The 21449-nt window shown below is 33.9% G+C and overlaps 2 protein-coding genes and 1 pseudogene across 2 annotated transcripts; 2 read left to right on the top strand and 1 right to left on the bottom strand.

The window, feature by feature from the left end:
• The first annotated feature begins 3257 nt into the window (after positions 1–3257).
• Positions 3258–8132, top strand: LOC115952885 (glycine-rich RNA-binding protein RZ1C-like). The gene is made up of 3 exons (XM_031070218.1): positions 3258–3492; positions 3598–3708; positions 6698–8132. Exons 2-3 carry the CDS (start codon positions 3598–3600, stop codon positions 7403–7405), a joined length of 819 nt encoding a protein of 272 aa, XP_030926078.1. The 5' UTR covers positions 3258–3492; the 3' UTR covers positions 7406–8132.
• On the bottom strand, positions 7958–9656 carry LOC115952078 (annotated as a pseudogene).
• Positions 9657–17524: 7868 nt separating this feature from the next.
• On the top strand, positions 17525–19707 carry LOC115953986. Its single transcript, XM_031071825.1, has one exon. It carries the CDS (start codon positions 17673–17675, stop codon positions 19524–19526), a length of 1854 nt encoding a protein of 617 aa, XP_030927685.1. The 5' UTR covers positions 17525–17672; the 3' UTR covers positions 19527–19707.
• The last annotated feature ends 1742 nt before the right edge of the window (positions 19708–21449 follow it).

Below are 21449 nucleotides of genomic sequence, written 5' to 3'. Positions count from 1 at the left end.
GAGCTTATTTTGCTATATTGGTGGAGCTAAAATAGCATTATAGCTTTTTAGCTCCACTGCTGCAAATGCTCTTAGGTTGAAAAGTATGAAATTTTATTCTATTTTGGCCAAAATATTTAGTTTTGGAATAAGAAATACAAACAAAATATGTATTAGAAATTGGAGATATCGACCCTAAAACAATAGTAAAAATGATAAATATTCACAAGATTATTTAAAATTCAAGTTTCAATAATATAGACATTATACTTATATTTGGAAAGAAAAAAAAAATACCACAATTCTAAACTTATATAATATTTAAAACTTAATATGACATGTTACATATGTTCCATGGAATTGGGGGTATGCTTTTTTTTTTTTTTTTTTTTAATGTTCTTGGATATGTTCAAATTAGTCAATCGATTATGATATGTTAAAAAAAATCCTTTTAATAGCATCTTCTCCATTTATATAAAACAATATTTTACTTATGTAATTAAAATTTTTTTATTAAATTAATTTTTTCATATACATACATGCACATATATATATATATATATTCAAATTAGTTAACCAATTATGGTATATTAAAAAAATCCTTTTAATAACATCTTCTCCATTTATATAAAAAATATTTAAAAAAAATGTAATTTAAGTATTTATATTAAATTAATTTTTTCACACACACATATATTATTGTTGAATGCAAAATATATTATATGTTTCATTACTTAAAACTTATAAAAATAGAACATAATTTCAAATGCAAATTTTACATTATATTCTTATAAAATAATCATATTACATTTTCCATGCATCGATAGAGTTTGCGATTAGTAATATCTAAATGTCGAAGTGTAGTATTTATTATTATTATATTCTTTTAAGTCATATCAGCATAGTATTTCTCTCTCTCTCTCTCTGAGTTGAAGAGAGCGCCTTTATAAATTATGAAGTTCTAGCTATAAAATGAATTTTGTAAAGCTAAAATTTCATATTTTTTAAATCCTTGACAAAAGGATGCTAAAAATTATGACAATTGATGCCAATATGAATAGTCTATTTATCAACCACACAATTGATTAGAAGCATCTACAAAACATAATAAAAAGGAAATTTATGGAATTAACATTCACCACTCATCACGAAAATCTAGATTGACATTAACATCACAATGAATTTTACTTCAAAGCACAATAAAATAGCATGAATCAAAATACAAACTTAATTTTATGCACAAGGACACACCTAATTCTAAAAATGCATTAACATTGTTATTATGTATGAAAATACATGGTTATATGAAAATGCTAACCCAAAAACTCTTAGATATGACTTTTAAATGATGTATGAAAATTGTGGGAGGGGCAAGCCTGAGGAAAGAGGATTGTTAAATGGAATCAACTAGAGAAGCAATTGGGCCCAACTATTCATCAAATCAGGCCTAGTATAATCAGGATAGTCTAATCAGTGAAACTGAGGAAGGTAGCCTACTCGAGGAGCCTGAGGAGTAGATACTCCTTGGGAGACTAGAGACAAACCACCAAGGCCATAAGGTTGAAGGCCGAGGAAGGAAGTAGTGGCATGCAAGCAAGGGAAGGAGGAAACTTCTAGATAAAACACCTATTATCTCCACATTTAATGGCAGAATGACCCTTGAACGGTGCCTCCACAACTTGCAACCTACTTTACCACCACCAGCAAAGCAGTGATGGGACAAGTATTTAAAGAGGAATCAACAACGGTCCAAGTGGAGGGCTGAGATATAATCTAAGCAGTTATATATAGAAAGGATGATCCTCCTGAAATGGGGATAAAAAAAGACTGAAAGGGAAGAGAGAGAGATAGAGAGAGAGAAATTGAGAACTATGAAATCAAAAAGTGTATATCCGAAGAACTGTTGCTCCTCAGCTAGCTTGAGGAAGAACTTGAATAAGAATCTCTATTTCCTTGTTATTACTCTCTACTAAAACTGTTGTATCAACCAATTTTCTTTCTTTAAATTACTAAACCGAAGCTACCAAGGCTTGGAGGGTTGACCTTGACAATTCACCTCTACAAATTAGTTATACTGGGCCTCTATTCTAGCCCATTCTCATCTAGATTGGGCTAGGTTGTTTGTTTCATCCTCTACAAAAATATTTCTTTAATGGTTAATATATTTAGAAGAACATTTTGAAAGTCATTTGATCTCCTTATCCCAACTTACTCACATGCTGGCTTTTGAGCTTTTAACAAAAACATATCATTCCTTTTGTTAGGTTTCTTGGATTTTCTATGGTTCCATTAATTTTTATTCCCATATATAAATATAGAGTAAAGTAGGAAATTAATTAATTAAATTCATTTTCAAGTCCATGTACATAACAAAGGTGCAAAAAATCAAGATTAACAAACTTCATTTGAACCAACACACTTCTTTGGTGCAATGGTTACTTTACAAGTATAAGTGTTTGTGGGGTGTAGAAGGTAAAGGCCGAAGTTCAAGTTTCTAAAAGAAAACTTCACACACATATACATTTTGATTAGGTTAAAGTAGAATTTCTATCTTTTATATATATATATATATATATATATATAACAATTCATATTAATATAGTAAATTTCACCTAAAAATCTCAAAAAAAGAAAAGAAAATCTTAGAGTGAAAAGAGGAGTTGACACTTGGTTATAAATGACCAATTTATACCACCCACATGTCATATAGGTCCATCATCATGGTTTCCGTGGGTACATATATGATCACCTCTAACTTTTTACTCTCATATGCCACCTATAGTTCTATACTCTCTTCTTCTCAACTCCAAAAAAGAAGAAAAAAGAAGAAGAAAGTTTTGTAGTCTCCCCTGGGCGTGCTCTCAATGAATTTAATGTTTTCGTGGGTGTATTTAATGTTTTTCTAATGTATGCCCTCAATTAAAAAAAAAAAAAAAAACCAGAAAATATATATTTTTAATTATGGCTTGTTTTCAGAACTAAAATTTTTGTTTCATACAATTATTTAAAATTACAAAAAAAATATATTTATGATTTTCTGCATAAAAATAGATTAATAGAAAAAAATTTCATCTAAACAAACAAACAAAAAAGAATAAAAGGAAAATTATGTGAATGAAAAAGAGAGATCCTTATTCCTTCCTTACCCCAAGCATTTTATATTTTATTTTATTAGCTTGAGAATAAAAATTGTCCCGTACATTAAAAAAAAAAAATTGAAACGGTACCAAACGACACCTTACTTATTATAGCGAAAAAACAATTAAACAGATCGATGTGCCGTACAAATATCTAATCTAGCAGCAGCTATAGCCTCTACCAGATCTTTCTGTCTTTCATTCACATCACTCATCGCTATATCATATATCATGGGAAATTGAATCTCACCGTTGACGCTTTACTTTTTAGGGTTTCTCTCTCTCTCTCTCTCTCAAGGCTCAACATTCTTCTTCGTACGGCTACCAACACTGACACACATCACAAATCTCATCATTCTCTCTGCTCTCCTCCTAGGTTTTTCATTCTCTCTATCTCTCTGTTTGGTTTTTTTTATTTTAAATTCTGGGATTTATTTATTTATTTATTTATTTTGGTTTGTTTGAATTTATATAAACATAGATGGCTGGGAGAGACGAGAATCGCATATTCGTAGGAGGGTTAGCGTGGGAGACCACTGAGAAACAGCTTGAAGATGCTTTTACTCGCTACGGCAAAATTCTTGAATCTTTGGTATGCTTATGCTTCTCAATCCTCATTATTATTTCTCTATGGAATCTGGGTTTTTGTATAATCACAGTTTTACCTTTTTGGAAGCTCAATTTGACACTTATTTTTTATTTTTGTGGCGTATATGGTAGTGATTGGTGATATTAGAGCTAGATTTGGATTATAGTTAACTGAATTTAGAGGTTATGCTTCTTTTTTTTTTTTTCTTTAAAAGGGTCCTTTTGTTTTGTGTGTAAATTGTAATTCCAATTGTAAGATTATTTTGCTTCATGGGAACTTTTGAACTCTTTTAAGACCAAATTTCAGGCACTTTTTAATTGTGGGTGCTTGTTGTCACAAAGATGAATATGTTTATTCTTTGTTGCTTTCAACCTAAGAAGCATGGACGCTTCATTTGGGGAGTTTTGAGCTTACCTTTTTACATTTTGCTTCTATTGTTTATTTTATTAGGTTTTTTATAACCAATGTAAGTAAGTGTAAAGGAGGTCATATCATATCTCATCAGATGCTTAAGGGGGGCATACTTTATAGAAACTGTAGTTTATAGAAATTAAAGAGTGGAATAGAATGATAAACTGTACCCATGTCGTACCACTATGTCATGTTATAATTTTTGAGCTTGTATGGTACTCGTACCCATATCTGTGTCTGTGCTTCCTAGCTTTCAATAAATATAAATTTTATTAGGTTTAGCTAATACATTCTCTTGTCAGAGAGTTAAATCGGCCATCTTAGGAACATTTGTATAATTTTCCTTTTTTCAAGGAATTGGAATACACTGATCTGATCATATGTTGTTTTATGTTGGGTCCACTAGAAAGAGTAAGAGTGCAAACTGTTGATTGTTTTGTTTTGCCAAGGATAGGAAAAAGGCAGAAACCATTTGGTTTTTTAGTAGTCCACAATTCTTGCCTTACAGATACATGCCAGATAGCATATGTGATCTGAGTAGTGTAATGAAGGTTTTTCTAGTAAGTGGCTTCTACATGTACTAATAGAGCCGACCCTCAAGCTGGTGTGACCATAGATAGTATTACATGTTTGATTAATTAGTTCTTCAAAAGATCTATCAGACTATGATGGAGTCAATAATTTGAGTAATAAACGTCTGATTCTTTATTTAGGTTGTCATTATTCTTTTGAGATAGGATTTCTGTACATATACCTATGTATCTAGGTTTATCCTTCATCCTTACTATAGTTTTGATAGAAGATTACTTGAATTTAATAACATAATGAAGCCAACCTTGTTTGTTAGAATAGCTTTCATTGAGTCTCTGTGATGTTTATCATCCAATACAAATAAAATCAGTTAGAAAAAGTTTTGAATTTTACATGTAATCACAAACACCTGTGTATTAGATGATTCATAGCCATGTATTGTAGAAATCTTAATGAATTCATGTATTGGTCTGTATTGTTTGGCACTAGATAAATATGTTTGGTATCATGGCCTGATGAGCCGGGATTGGTGTTTTTTCATGGCATGGCCATGGACGGTGTTGATGGTAATAGCCAGGTCTTATTAGTCCTTTGGACAGAGGTTTCCCTGGTTCAGCATGCGGTAATGGCAGCCTATGTGTTGATTAACGTTGATATGGTGTCCTCACTCTAGCAATTTTCATAGATGGGTAACAAGCAAACACTTGGAGTGAGAGCCTAATAAGTAATGATATCCTGGCAAAAGATTTTTTAGGACCCTTGAAATCATCAGGGGCTCATTAATAATATGGTCAAACAACCTTATTGCCCTAGTTTGTGTTCTGTGGTGTGCTATGAGTCCTTAATCAAAATGTTCAACTACCTTGATTTTTACATTAGGCTAGATTGGATCTGTTTTTGTTGCCTGTATTGTTTGTTCATAGTGACATTTTATTGTTGTCATATTTTCATTTTTATAACAAAAAAAAGAAATTGATTTTTATAGGTTATCTTTTTTGATAAATATTATTACATTAGTGATGACAAAATGATACAAATTGATTATATCCTAAGTGTAATAAATATGTCTTTCAATGTGTATATTATATATACTACTGATAAAAAAAGTGTATATTTATATATATTTTTAAAATAAATTTTGTACACTCTTCATGTATCTTGCAAACATGATATGATACATGATACTAGATGAATCTATGTTTTGATGATATGGATGTGACCTCCAGCTGGGCACTGTCATATTTTTACTAATAGAGCTAAGTCAGCTAACCCTTGAGTTAGTGTGACCTCCTATCTAAAGCATTGTGACATATTTGTTTCACCACAAATACACCATTTTATAATTAAAAGGAGGAAGAAAATGGAGAAACCATATTAACTTTTTTTTAATTAAAAAATTTTCAGATCCATAATGCCTGTTCACATTAAGTAATGATTTAATCCTTTTTTTTTTGTGGGGGGGGGGGGGGAGCTTGAAGATTATGTTGTGATGTGAAGTATAGGCATGGCATGGGAGAGATTTTGCTTGGGGAGTTAGATTATATACGATTTCGATCTTTAGTGCATAGGGCGAACTTATTGCTGTATTGACCGTCATAGGTTCTAATACTGTGTTTATAGCTGATATTATCTGGTGGCAGTTGTAATAATAAACATTCTAGATTTGAAACTTTTGATACCTGGTTTGATTCTTGTGTCTTAATGGCATATTGTTGGTATATAATAATTGGTGAGCAATGAGCAGGTGATGCTGCATTTGTTATCAATATCAGTGATTTAGTATATATCAAGCTAAATTCACCTTAAAGGAAGTTCTTGTTAAGGTTTATTTATTTATTTATTTTTAAGTAGATAATCTTTTTGTCATAATTGTGTATTTTTCTGGATGATTCTTGTGATTGAAATGCTGACAAAGTTTGTGCTGTGAAGAGTCTCAAGAATACTCAAACAACTCTCTTACGAACGATTTTGCTGTTGGACTGGACATTACTAGACATGGGGTGGACCTGTTCAAATGTCACAATTGGACTAATGTTTGGTGTCTGTGTAGGTCATGGTAGACAGGGATACTGGTCGTCCTCGTGGATTTGGATTCATTACCTTTGCTGATCGTCGAGCTATGGATGAAGCTATTAGGGATATGGACGGCCGGGAGTTAGATGGTCAGGTCATCTCTGTTAACAAGGCTAAACCAAAATTGGGTGGCCAAGGTCCAGGTTATGACTATGATAGGGACCATGTGTCTGGTGGTAGGGACAGTTACAGGGGTGGAGACAGATCTGCAGGGCGTACTGATTGCTTCAAGTGTGGCCGTCCAGGACATTTTGCCCGTGAATGTCCTTCAGATGATGGTGGTAGAGGTGGTCGGGTCTCGTCACATTCAAGCTTTGGTGGAGCTGGAGGCCATGGAGATCGCTTTGGGGCAGACCGGTTTGATGACCGTTATGATGGGGGGCGCTATGGAGACAGGGACCGTATCGATAGCAGAGATGACAGGTACGGGAACCGTGATCGATATAGCCATGAAAGATACCCACCTGGTGGTGATCGCTTTGCAGGTGAGAGGTATATGGATCGGGCACCTCAAAATGGGTATGGCAAAGACAAAGGTTACGACAGGGATGGAGGCCTAAGAGGTGTTGGTGACAGGTATGGAAGTGGACGTCCAGGCCGTTTTGACAGGGGAAGCTATAGGGACAGGCTTGGTCCTTATGATCGCCCTAGAGGGAGTGGTCGTCCAGCTTACGATCGTTACTGAGACAGGTTCTGTTTTTAATTACCAGTGATTTTCTGTTTACACCAGCTACTCAGGTTTTCTGATTCGAATGCATTTGATGGGGGCAGTTTGTAGTTGTGAGATTGATGGATGCTACCTTAAATAGTTCTCTTGCTTGCTTCTTGCTTTTAAGTAATTTCAGGATATGAGATTTTAATGAATGTATGGAAGTCATCATCTATGGCTATTATCAGGTTCGGCTCTTCTCATGTCTTCTACGCTTCATTAGTCTCCATTTCAAGGCCCTTAACTAATTTGAAGTGAAAATTGATCTATCTCCACTTCCTACAAACTAGAGATGGAATATGAATTCCATACTCTCAGTTACACAATGAGTTGGAGACCAATTGAAAGGTCAGGATCCATGACTGAATTGAATTAAGATTCAAAGGAATGGAAGGAATTATAGAGGTACAGTAGTGAGCTAATTTACAATTTGGCAGATGAAATTTGAAAGAGACTATTGCTTTTGAGTGGCAGCATCAACAGGACAGTAGTGGCAGTAACAGTGTTTTCCAACTTCATTTCTGCGGTGATACCACTTCAATTGATGTCATCTAACTGCCAGTTTCTTTTGCTTCCTTTCTGAATTTCTTGTAGATATCACCTTTGTAAAATTTTCTCGTCCGAAGCACCAAAGCAAATGAGACAAGACACCCTAACAATGTTGCTACAATGATTATTATAAAAGCCAATCTATAACACTTCACTCCATTGCAATTCACCTCTTGCCCTGCTATTCTTGTGAGACCCAGAGCATCCATCTGCTTCAGAGCTTCCTTGTCATATAAATGGTCCGCCACTTTCACATTAAATATGTAGGACCCAACTGGGCTCGAAATGGACCCAATATGGTACAAAGTAGAGTAGTGTTTAAGGCCAAAAATATTTCTGAAATGATTGCACTCGATAGTGGTAATTGCGCTCCAAGGCAGAGTCCAATAATCACTGAAGCAAAGTAGAGAGAATTGGGGACAGCAAAGGCGATGAGAACATGGCCAACACAGGAGAAAAGAACTATCATAGTGAGCATTAGAGGACGAGGGAACTTGTACTTTGCCCACAAGATTTCAGAAACATAGCCCGCAACAACTCGTCCGGGGTAATTCCATTTGCTCACAAGTGAGGTAAAGGTTGGGATGCTATGAGTTGGATAGCCTAAGGACTTTCCAATCTGACCTAAACTGTAACGCTCCTCCGATGCCACAAGTCCTCGCAACAAGTAGAATTAACATGTCAGTGCTGAAAATTGCTTGTAGTATGGTAAAGTCTTCGCCTCTGTCCGGTGGCTTGAATATATTGTTCATGCAAGAAACCACATCCCTCTCTGAAGTTGCTGGTGCATCTTCAATAACCATTTCCAATTGGGAAGGATTATTTAGGCTCTGATCTTTTATTTTCCAGAGCTTTAGCTCTTCCTTTATGACAATCACAAGTGGAAGGAAAAGCAATATCAAAACGATAGAAGCATACTCAATTCTTGTAAAACTGAACTTTTTCTGTAAAATAATTATAACCAAAAGAGATTCAGCAAGACCAAGTGAAATGTATAGGAAATTATAGAAAACTTTGACCTCACTTGGTTGTTGAACAATTTTCATGACCCGGATTGCTGGAAGAAAAACCAAGCAAATGATGGGTGGAAGCCAAGCAATTAGCAAGATGACAGCCTTCGAGTTGTCTCCATAAAAAGCTGGTAGAGCTGTGTGATAATAGCACCACTTAGACCAATAAACCCCTTTGAGGAGGCCTAAGACGCTGCCACGGCTTTCAGGGAAGTTGTTAACACAGGTGCTTAATGCTCCAGTATTAGGAAATGACTGTGAATTAGCACCAATAGACGTATAAAGACACATTTGCCATACATGGGGTTTGGCATTGCGACCAGCGACTGTGAGCCATATAACGAAATAGCTTAAGAAATTCATGACTGCGCCAATGGAGAGAACCACCCATGGTGGAACAACCTCGTAGATTAGCCCGACAAGATCCCAAGATTGCCACCCAAATCCTTGAAGAAAACAAGCAAATTGAGGGTGGTTTGATCATAGCCCAAGGTTGATTTAATGTCGTTGGAGTATAAACCAAACATGTATGATGTTCCTGCTACACACATGATCAAGAGTGATGCAAATACCATGAACCATCGGCCTAAAAGCACTTGCAAGATGAAGCCCCTTATGTCTTTCCAACCACCACCATTACAAGTTCTACTACAGAACCCACCCTCCATTTTTTTTCTTTCTTTCTTCAAGTTCTAACTCTTTTACAAACTTTAGAGAGACTTCAGCCCTGTTTGGTTTTTTTTTTTTCATTACTCATCACTCCTCACTCAATTTTTTATCACTCCTCACTCAAAATACCCAAATTTCTTATACTCACCCGTTTGGCACACATCACTCAACTTGTCATCACTCAAAATTTTCAACTTTTTGTGGGTCCCATACCTGTAACTTGGTCAGAGCAAAGCTGTTAGCCTACCCGCGGAAGGTTTCATCCCCATTTTTTCTCTTTTCTCATTTTCCCTTCCCCTTTCAGCCCACATACTCTCCCAAAGCACAAACCTGAACCCAGAGATTACAAACCCAGAATAGCAGAAAAATCTTCTTCACAAAGAGCAAGTTTTAAATACCCATCAACGAATTTCAGTATCTCTATGCTAAAAAGGTAAAGAAAAACTCTCTTTGTTTTTTTTTTTTTTTTTTTGAAAATTTGTTCTATGATTGTGTAACTTTGATGGGTCTTTTTAGCTTCTTTGTTGTTATTTCTTAATGCCTCTGGAAAAACAAAAAATGGAGGAACATAGAAAGGGAGGAACATGAAAAAAAAAAAAAAATATATATATATATATATCAAAATAAAACCCAACAATTTCGGGCATGTAAACAGATGGAGGGGCTGAATTTGGGTCTCACCGAAAACAAAAATCCGTGAACGGAGTTGTTAATGCTTGTCTCGAGCTAAAGGTGCTGATCGGCAGAACTGGAGCTTTGCTTCAGTTGTTGTGGGTTCGGGAGAAGGAAAAGGGAAAGTGAGATGAAAAAAGTGAGCGCAGTGATGTAACTATACATTGCTGTGGGACCCATTTGGAAAGAAAATTACGGAAATTGCCACTGAGTTAATAAACTCATAACTTGAAAACAAGCTTCTGGTGTTTCCGAAATTGGTAACTCAAAACTCAAAAAACTTAGTTTTGTTAACTAAGTGAACAAACAAAAAATCATCCAAACAATGTTTCCTTATGTGGGGCTCACGGATTTTGGGTTATGAGTTAACAAAACTCAGTTTTGCAAAATCCAAACAAAGCCTTAACCCAAACAAGGCCTTAACCACGCTATAAATACGTATGGAGCTAGTTTATATTGTTATCAAGGGCTAGACTTACTTGTCCTATCTCGTTGGAGAGGAATCAAGCTCTTGTTATTTTATAGTTTGAGGTTATTGTAATGCACAAACTATTTATTGCATTACAAAATAAAAATATCACGCGTCGGTACCCAACATGGACACTAAAAATATAGTTTCCATTTGATGCATATGACCTTGATAGTGATACATTTTTGAACAGTTCAACTTGTTGACAGTAAAGAGGAGCAATCAACGTGAGTCAGAATGTTTATCATATTGGTTTAGCACAGTCTGATTAGTCTCTACAGAAAAATTAAAAGTTTGGAGTTCATCAGAAAATCAGAAATTCATATCGTTGATAGATAAGATATACACTAAAATTTAAGAAATGAAATAGTTTTTTAGGAAATAATTATTGCAACATTTTTTATATTTATATTATTTTGGAAAGAAATTCATTTTGTATAGAGTTTGCGGTGTATTTATGTGTTAGAAATAAATATTATTATTTTTGAATGGACTACATTATCTTTGTTTTAGAACCCAATTCTCTCCCTAGTCTTATGTGTGTGTTTTTTTTGTTAAAAAAAAAAGAAAAGAAAAGAAAGTTTGGCCGGTACTATCTTAATTTGTTGAGAGCTATTGCCCAACTTGTCAATTAGAATGGTCAAACTAATGTTATTTTGTTTCTAACACAAGGTTATAACTACTCATAAAAATACAAGATAAAAGACTAATCTGAATATTCATCAGGGTCATTTTCTCTTTTATAATGAGGATTTTTATTATTACCGAATATGCCAGAACAATTCTATCTTTTATCTCAAAAAAAAAGAAAAAAAGAAAAAAAAAGAAAAAAGAGAGAACATGCCAGAACATTGTCTGTCTTGACCCATTTTTCTTTAACATGAATAGTCCAAAACATAGTCATGTGTCACCTTTCATTCTAATATTGACATTATCTTATTGCTCCAATTATGTGGCTTCTTTTTATTATTAGGCGTGAACATAGGGATCAAGCTTTAAGGGATTTTATAATTTGGGAGCAAGCTTTTAGATATTTGTTGAGGTTAAATGTTTTTTGTTTGTTTGTTTTATAAGAGGGCTATAGGCCCACATTTATGTAATATATTGTGATTGGTTGTTTATTAAATGTTCCATGGACTCACAATTTTTTTTTACTACTTACAGTAATGTAGGAAAAATGTGTGATACTCTAACATTATTACTATTAACCTATATATAAAATAAAAAAAATTGTTACTATTAAAAGTGATGAGAGTCTAATAGAAAGGTCAATTTTACTATTTTGAATATCGCAAAGATTTTTTTTTTTTAATTAATTTCCTAGAATAGGGTGTGTTTTATAATGACCCATACCACATACGGTCTTATATATAATTACTGCTAATCCTTGCTCATTTTGAAAATCCATGTACATAATTTTCCTATTATAACCTTTATATTATTGAAAATGCTAATCTCCCCCCCCCCCTCCTTTTTTTTACTTTTGCATTTTATGAATTCAAGTTTATATTTTTCTATTTAAAAAAAAAAAAGAAAAAAAAAAGAAAAAAAGAAAAAACCTAAATGATATCTCTTTGTCAAGAACTTTATAACTCAATTGACACGTTTTGATATTTCATATAAAAACATTCAATGTTTAAATTTCTTTATCTCCAATTATCAAATTATTAAAAGAAAATGATATCTTTTAAATCTCTAAAAAGAGACTTTCAAATGTGGATCACTAAGACCAAAGGGAAGGAGCACATTTTCGGGAAACGTAGGGGCTAAATTTTGTAATAAAAGTCGTCTCACCATTATATTATTGGCTATCATCAAATTATTTTAATTGCGTATTTGTTTTTTATCGTCAGATTCTATACATAAAGAAAGAAACAAACAATTAGATTATTAATCATTCCTAGTCCCATCTCCCATGATGTGTTAAAATTTTAATTTGGCATATTAGGCCGGCTGGAAATTATTCTTGGTTTTATGGTTGCATAAATGGGCAACAAATTTGTGTTCGTAGCAGCATGAGAGCTGGCCAAAGCACAAAGGATGAGCACTTACAGCAGTGGAGCTAAATAACTATATAACTATTTTACCTCTACCAAAATACAAAAATGGCTTTACAGCAGTAAAGTTATATCTAAAAATTTTAGCTTTAGAGCTACAGTACGCAGCTATTTTTGGCTGCATACTGTAGCTTGAAGCTAGAAAAAAAAAGTATTTTTTAATTCCCACTAGCATTAAAATAATATTTCTTCTCTTTATTTATTTAATTATTTTTCTATTTCTTTTCTTTCTTCCATTTATCATCCGAGTCTCAGCCCTCTCTCTTCCTTCTCTATCTCTTCGCTATCTTTTCTCTCTTCTTTTCGCATGATAGGCAATGGCGTGGGTCGGTGGGTTTTGTAGATTTGGGTCGGTGGGTTAAGATCGGTGATGGCGTAGTTAGTTTTGTGGTGGGTCAGTTTCGCATGATTGGCGATGGCGTGGGTTAATGGGTTTCGTGGATATGGTGGTTTCCGATGGTGAGTGCAGTGGTGGTTAGCCTGGTTCGAGTTTGAGGGTGGTTTTTGTGCCTCTTTTGGTCTTGGTTTGACAGTGGTCTGGGTTTGATGTGCGATGGTGGTCTTGGTTTGATGGTGGGGTGCTGGCTCAACACTCTTGGTCTGAAAATCAAGCTCAGATCTATTGGGTTTTGAGGGTGGATCCAATGCACCATAATCTAGAGGTTGTATTTGTTTTGGTTTTGACGTGGTTGTGGTGGATTTTTTATTATTATTTTAATGAGTTATTTGTATTATTTTAATCAAATAGCTAAAAATATAGCTCCATTGCTGTAGAGTATAAAGAGGTAAAATAGATAAAGTGACTTTTATATATGCTGAATAGCTAAATTTTTAGCTCCACTGTTGTGGATGCTTAGGACACCAAAAAATGCATGTGAGGGTCTTTCGTCTGACTCTAAAATTGCCTATTACAACGATGTTTGACACTTTGACAGAGTTGGATGACTTATTCTAAGAGAGTCACAAACATTGTCCTCATAAAGTATGGTATTTGCGTGGTTATTTTGAAGACTTTCTACTCTGCTAAACTTTTCCAGTCTTTGATTGAAACCAAATTGAGGCCCTATAAAAGAACATTGGAAGCAGCAAAACGTATCTAGCTAAATAAGCTATAGTATAATAAATTATATAAACAATTAAACCTAACATGCTATCGTATATATATTAATAATAGGTCAGACAGCTTAGTTAAACAAAATAAATTAAATAAACTCCTATCTTACATTCAAAACTTTCACATGCATGACTGATATTACAATTAGCTACTACTCCGATGAGTTAGAAATACAAAATGTTCTGAAAATTCATGTGATTTGCATCGAGGGAATAAAGTATCAAAGACCTTATTCGATCTCATGATAAGACTGGGCGGTGAAATTGAAAACCCTCAATATTTGAAAGTGAAAAATTCAAAATTATTGTCTTAATTAGACATGTAAAAAATGTGACAACGTATGCATTTAAAAGTGTTCTATCATTTCTTTTTTAAAGAAAAATCATCATGTACCAAAAACAAAAACTACAGGCCTTTATTTTTCTACGATATGTGTCAATAAATAAAAAAGACAATCAAATTTTGGTCCAAACTCAAAGTGAAAAGTGTCCTACAAACCACGCCAAAGTCATTTAAATTTTCGTTGAACAATTAATTTCAATGAAAAAGACTGTCAAACAATCAATAATATCTTTGATTTTCACAAACTTTACTCCATCCATTGATGTGTACGTACTTGAAGCACATGAGAAAGCAGGTTGCATACATTTGCAGGGTGGGTCTGGTCTTGGTTATGTACTTAGCTTGCACATGCCAGGGTCGTTGCACTGACAAGTTTTTGTATTGTTAATTTGTTAGACAAATAATATCTAAGCTTATGGCCGTGTCGATTTTGCGTATATAGGAGTCTTCATTACCAAATCTAAGTTCAACTTTCATGAAGATAAATTTTTTGACTTTCGAATGTATTCTAGGGGTGAATGGGTCGGGTTGTACTTACATGTTTCATTATCTTTTACAAAAAATTGGACTTTCATTAACTATTTAATTGCTTTTTTAATATACCTAAATTATACTGCAAACTTCCAAATTCATCCAAATGAATTCTTAAAGTATCAAAATAAATTAAAATAAATGACACAAAATAAGAATAACAAATTAAAATAAAATTCCAACGCCAACCCACGAAAACCAACTCAAGACGTTAGGTTGGATTAAGTTGGTTTTGTCAAGTTGATGGGTTGGATGCACACTCCAAACTAGTCAGCAATCCATGCATAATAAATTTTAATAAAATATGATTTTGTCATAAATTGTTGTTTTCCTTTCTTTATTTTGCATATAAATATCAAGTTTGATAATTATGACAATTATTAATACACATTTATTATGATTATGTTTGGATAATATTATATTGATATTTATGGTAGTTGTTAATAGATATTTATTATGATTCAATTTTACATGGAACTATTAAATATATATATATATATATTTATATATATATATATAAATATATATAATTTTTATATTCTTATCTTTTTTTTGAGAATCTTTTTATATTCTTATCTGATTAGTAACTATTTAAAAATTGGGTTTTCATAGACTTGATCATTTTTTTTTTTTTTTGGAGAATGTAGACTTGATTATTTTGATTGCATTGGAAGGAATAAAAAAACATTTGATGTCAATAGTTTTGTTACTTTTTTAATTTAACTAATACATTCTAGTATTTCTGACAGAAACACCCAAGGTTTAAAACTTTGAATCTCTCCTCTCTAGCTCATTGTAATTATCTAATTAATAAATATTAAAAAAAAACACACACACTCTTGATGTTTTATAAAACAGGATTAAACTTAACTCCATTCTCAGAAAAAGAAAAAGAATTAAGCTTAACTCCCCGAGAGAAAGTTCATAAAACTAGCTTAATTAGATTTAATAAATAAATAATTAGCAAGTGGTGATCACATGGAAAATGGAGCTAGGTCCGAGCCGAGACCGACAGTTCCAACCATTAGGCCTTAATTGGAGCACGTAAACAAGGGTATCAGATTTAAATACTCCGTGAACGTCCCACGTTCTCCAGATTTAATAATCGTATACATACAAAACCTACTTATTTTACTCAACAGCATACTACTATGAGTTAGCCTAAAAAAATAGAGAGAAATCTTGGGAATTTGGGCTTTGATTTGTTTGATCAAGGAATGGAGTAGGCACTGCCAACTGCCAAGCATGCTTTCGGCGTCAATGATGGGTCTTGTTTTGTAAATCTATTTACTTTAGAGTGGGTTTAGTTAACTTAATTGGTAGAGTTTCTTGTCAGAGAATAAAAAATTTGAAGTTTTATCCCCGCTTACTTCAAAATCCAATTAATATCTTAGTCTGATGAGAAAGAAAAATCTCTATCTCTCAATATAGCGGAAAATTATTAGATACTGCATAGTCTCTCTTTTCACATGAATTATGGGTCCCACTATAAATTTAATTAGTGTGACTTACTATTCATGTGAAAGAAGGGAGTACAAATTTATGGTACTCTAGAAGTACACGATCATTTTCCCAATATAGCTTACTCTCAAAATTTTAGTTATTATTTATTAAATCAGATTCTGTGGAAATTAACCCAGATTCATTGGTAAGCAACAACTTAGTAAGAACTTCGCTCACCAAGAGCTCTGTAGTCTGAATACTTTAAAGTACAACAATTTATTTTCAGGCAAAACATTAATGGCCTTTTTTTTTTTTTTTTTTTTTTTTTATTACTAGGTAAATGCGAGGGTTTGAACCCCGAGTGATAGGTTTCGATACAGCCCGGGTACCAACTCGCCTACACCAGGCGGTGGTGAAACAGTAATGGCCTTGTGCATTGATTATCAAGAGCCCGACATTGTAACCTATATTAATCCTGGAGATAACGTGGTCCAAACACACATGTGGATGGCCTTTTTTATTTCTTTGACTTTTTTTTTTTGCCTTCCGATTTTCTATGCTGATGAATTAATTATCATTAAAGGAAATGAATGGAAATCACTTAGTAGTGTAGTTCCTGTCATTTTTTAGTACCTTACAACTGGATGTGTGTGAAAGAATCCATATATAATATCATTTTCTAGTACTTGGTCTTAGAAACCGTCCACGCCTGCATCCTAAAGGGACTGCTGTCACCTCATTCCTCATATTTGAAACTCAATTATTTGATATAGGAAAGAAAGTCAAGTTAGGCTTGGGAATAGAGGACCACAATGATTTTTATGATATTTCTAAGATTTTACTAACAAAGATTACAATTCTTTTTAAGGGGATATTAACTATTTTTAAGAATAAGAGAGACAAAGATAGGACTTTAATTTTCCTCTTCTTCTCTTTTCTAATTTGATTCTAGACCTCTTAAATTATAAAAAGGATAATAATCTCTCACGCAATCTATTTCACTTTTCTTTTTCTTTTTTCTTTTTTTGTGTACGTTCACTTTTCATACTTTAAATGTATAAATATTATATTTTTTTATTTTAAAATGTGTATATCAAAACATGTAATTGTAAATATTGAGTGTATTTGTATGTGAAAAGGCAGTGTGAAAAAAATATTTTGGCATATAAGTATATATATATATATTATATGAATATCCTTTTCAAACAAAACCGATATTTTACAGTTACCCACCATGCACCCATCTTAAATAGGATGCCATTAAAGGCCTTGAAAGAATATAAAATAAGATACACATTCCCATACAAATTGCAAGTACTTAACTCCCTCCTCATAAGTAAGTCCATGCCTAGAGTGTGCTTATTTTAAACCTTGTAGATAAAAGAAAATGGTGGCTGCTGAGTTCGGAGGTGGTGGTGGGGGTTGGAGGGCCATGAAGAGCTTCGCCTTGCACGTGATCCTTGGCAGATGGTTCATGGTCTTTGCATCGTTGTTAATCATGTCTGTCTCAGGTTCAACATACATATTTGCTGTATACTCCAACGACATAAAATCATCCTTAGGCTATGACCAAACATCGCTCAATTTGATCAGCTTCTTCAAGGACACGGGTGGAAACCTTGGAATCATATCTGGGCTTATCAACGAGATCTCACCCCCATGGGTTGTCCTCTTAGTTGGGGCAATCTTGAACTTATTTGGGTACCTCATGATATGGCTCAGTGTCACAGGTCATACTGCCAAGCCCCACTTATGGCAAATGTGTCTATATATATTCATCGGTGCAAACTCACAGTCATTTGCAAATACTGGAGCTCTAGTCACTTGTGTTATGACCTTCCCAGAAAGCCGAGGCAGTGTTATAGGCCTTCTGAAGGGTCTTGTTGGTCTAAGTGGTGCTATTATGACACAACTCTACCATGCTCTTTATGGGGATAACTCAAAGGCTCTGATTTTGCTAATTGCTTGGGTTCCGGCAGCTGTGTCCTTTGTCTTTCTACGAACAGTTCGGATTATAAAGACAGCTCGGCAATCCAACGAGCTCAAAGTTTTCTACAATTTCCTCTATATTTCACTTGGCCTTGCCGGGTTTCTCATGACTTTGATTATCATACAAAACAAGCTCAGGTTTAATAGAATTGAATATGCTGGAAGTGCTTGTGTTGTTGTTATTTTACTATTTCTCCCACTTGTAATAGTTATGAAAGTAGAATCCAAACTCTGGAGGAGAAAGGAGCACCTCATAAATGATCCTGTACAAGTGAAAGTAGTAGCTGAAAAGCCACAGGTACTGGAGCAACCAGTACTGCCCCCAATTGAAGCACAATCAAGTGAAAGAAAGCCAGATTCTTGCTTCAGCAACATATTCAGGCCCCCAGATAGAGGTGAAGACTACACGATTTTACAAGCACTATTCAGCATCGACATGTTAATTTTGTTTATAGCCACAACTTGTGGTGTTGGTGGGACTTTAACAGCCATTGACAACTTGGGTCAGATTGGTAAGTCACTAGGCTATCCAGCTCGCAGCATCTCAACCTTCGTATCACTTGTGAGCATTTGGAATTATCTAGGACGAGCTTTGACTGGTTTTGCTTCTGAATTCTTCTTAGTCAAATACAAATTCCCTCGTCCCCTATTGCTTACATTTGTCCTCCTTTTCTCTTGTGTTGGCCATCTCTTAATCGCCTTTCCAGTCCCATACTCTCTTTACTTTGCTTCAGTGATTATTGGGTTCTGCTTTGGTGCACAATGGCCTTTAATATTCGCTATCATATCTGAGGTCTTCGGCCTCAAGTACTATTCCACTTTGTACAATTTTGGTGCTTTTGCAAGCCCAGTTGGGAATTACATTCTCAATGTGAGAGTGGCCGGTAGTTTATATGATAAGGAGGCTTTGAAGCAAATGGAAGCTTTAGGTGTCAAAAGAGAGGACGGGAAGGAATTGATATGCACGGGTGCTCACTGTTATAGAATGGTTTTCATTATAATCACAGCTGCAGCGTTGTTTGGGTTCCTTGTTTCTATTCTTTTGGTTCTAAGGACAACCAAGTTTTACAAAGGTGATATCTACAAGAAGTTCAGAAAGGAATCAGAGGCAGCAGCAAGTGAAATGGCTTCCAAGGGAAATGACATAGTTCCGATGAGAGAAAGAGAAGGTGGAGCCAGTTTCGTTGCCTCAACCAATGCTAGCTCTTTCAGTACAACCACCAACACCAACACCAACACCAACCATCATTAAATCACTGAGTTAGACAAGAGCTGCTTGATTATTTGTATGATGTAACATATTGTTAAGTTATTTCTTTCTCGCTTTTAGAGAGAGTGAAAAAAAAAGGGAAGAAAGGAAGAAGTAAAAGTTGAAAATACCATGTGGGTTCTTGAATTATAAGTAATAATTTAATTGTGTCCTTAAATTTGAATTGGCGTAAAATACAATTCGCCCTAAGGTTGGAGCAAATGGTAAGCATACTTAGGTGGGGTTTGGATACACGTTTTGAGTTTTGCGTTTGTGTTTTACTCTTTTTTTTTTTTTTTTTTTTTAAGCTGCGTTTCAACGAGACTTGAGCAGTTACGGCTACTGTTTATGCACTGTTCATGAACAGTAGCCGTAACTTTTGACTATTCTTCCGTGAACAGTGCATCCATGCATTGTTCATAGGTCCCACAAATTTCACTTTTCAGCCGTTTTTTCATTAAAAATGGATCTCGAAACACTATTCACCAATTTAAAAATTATTTTGCTACAGTATTTTCAGTTTTCAGTTTCAGTAAAATAAGTTTTATCTAAACAGACCCATAGATTTCTTTTAAAATATTCAATTTGTTTTCTATGCATAAACATCACTTTAGTTTGGCTATGCAATTCCCTTAAAAAAAAAAAAAAAAAAGTTTGGCTACGCAATTTACCCCCAAATTAAACTAATTTGTGGACTTAAGTAAACCAAAACGTGCATGTGACTTTTATTTTTATGGGTGATATTGGTTTTTGATATATATATATATATATATATATATATATAACATAACTTTGTTAATGAAAAAATAGTCTAAGTACACAAGGAGTATTCTATAAGTAATACAATCAAGCTCTCAAGATACAATGATCAACCATATTTGAAAGAGAATTAAAGTAAAAGGAACCCAAGCTAGCAAAAAATCAACAACTGAAAAACACTGTACCAAAATAATTTTTAAATATGTGAATAGTACCGTGAGACCCATTTTTAATGAAAAAGTTGCTAAAAAGTGAAATTTGTGGGTCCATAAACAGTGCACGGTATGCACTAATTGGCTAAAAATTGTTTAACAAGTCAAACTTTGCTGCTACTGTTCATGAACAGTGCATGAACAGTAGCCGTAACAGTAAAATTTGTCCCAAAACGTGTGAAAAAAAAAAAAGAACAGAAAAATGCAAACACAAACGCATCAGCTGGACCCAAACGCACACTTAAAAGAAAAACAATTTAATGTTGAGAATGGCTCGTTCATAGTTTTCAATGCTTCTAGTATTCCGTTCCCACCTAATGCACCTCATCAAACAATGAGGCAAACCTTTTCAAATTAATATGTTTCGATAACTACCATATTGACCATACCAATATGTGAGCAAATCCAAAACTCTCCACGGCATAAATAAATGAACTCCAAACAGGCTAATTACCATAGTACACAATTCTTTTGCTATAGGAGAATGGAGAAGTAAATGATCCCCAACCTCCCCATGACATTTACACATATACACAATCTAACTCAATAATATATTCCTCTTAAGATTATTAGTAGCAAGAATTTTAACCAATGCAATAGTCAATGATAAGAAAGTAACTCTAGGAGGTTCCTTGGATCTCCAAATAATTTTCTAAGGAAAGGACTTGACAGTAGTATTAGACATCAAGGAATGATGATAGCATCCAACTTAAAAAACTTGACCTTTAATTTTTTGAATGAAACAATGTGACATAAATAACAAATTTTACAATTTTTTTTTGACAACTTACTGAGGGTAACAAATTGTGATTAGGGAAAAAATTTATTGGGACCATTATTAAAATCACTTTTATTATATGCTAATCAAAATCTACAACTTTAGTAGTTTTGAAAAATATAATAATTTTTTTTGTGTGTGTTTTTGGAGTTATTGCATTCCAAATTAGATGAAACA

The sequence above is a fragment of the Quercus lobata genome, chromosome 7 (genome assembly GCF_001633185.2).
Source record: "Quercus lobata isolate SW786 chromosome 7, ValleyOak3.0 Primary Assembly, whole genome shotgun sequence".
Taxonomy (NCBI): domain Eukaryota; kingdom Viridiplantae; phylum Streptophyta; class Magnoliopsida; order Fagales; family Fagaceae; genus Quercus; species Quercus lobata.
Note: the sequence above shows the minus strand (reverse complement) of the source record. Positions and strands in the feature narration are given on the sequence as shown.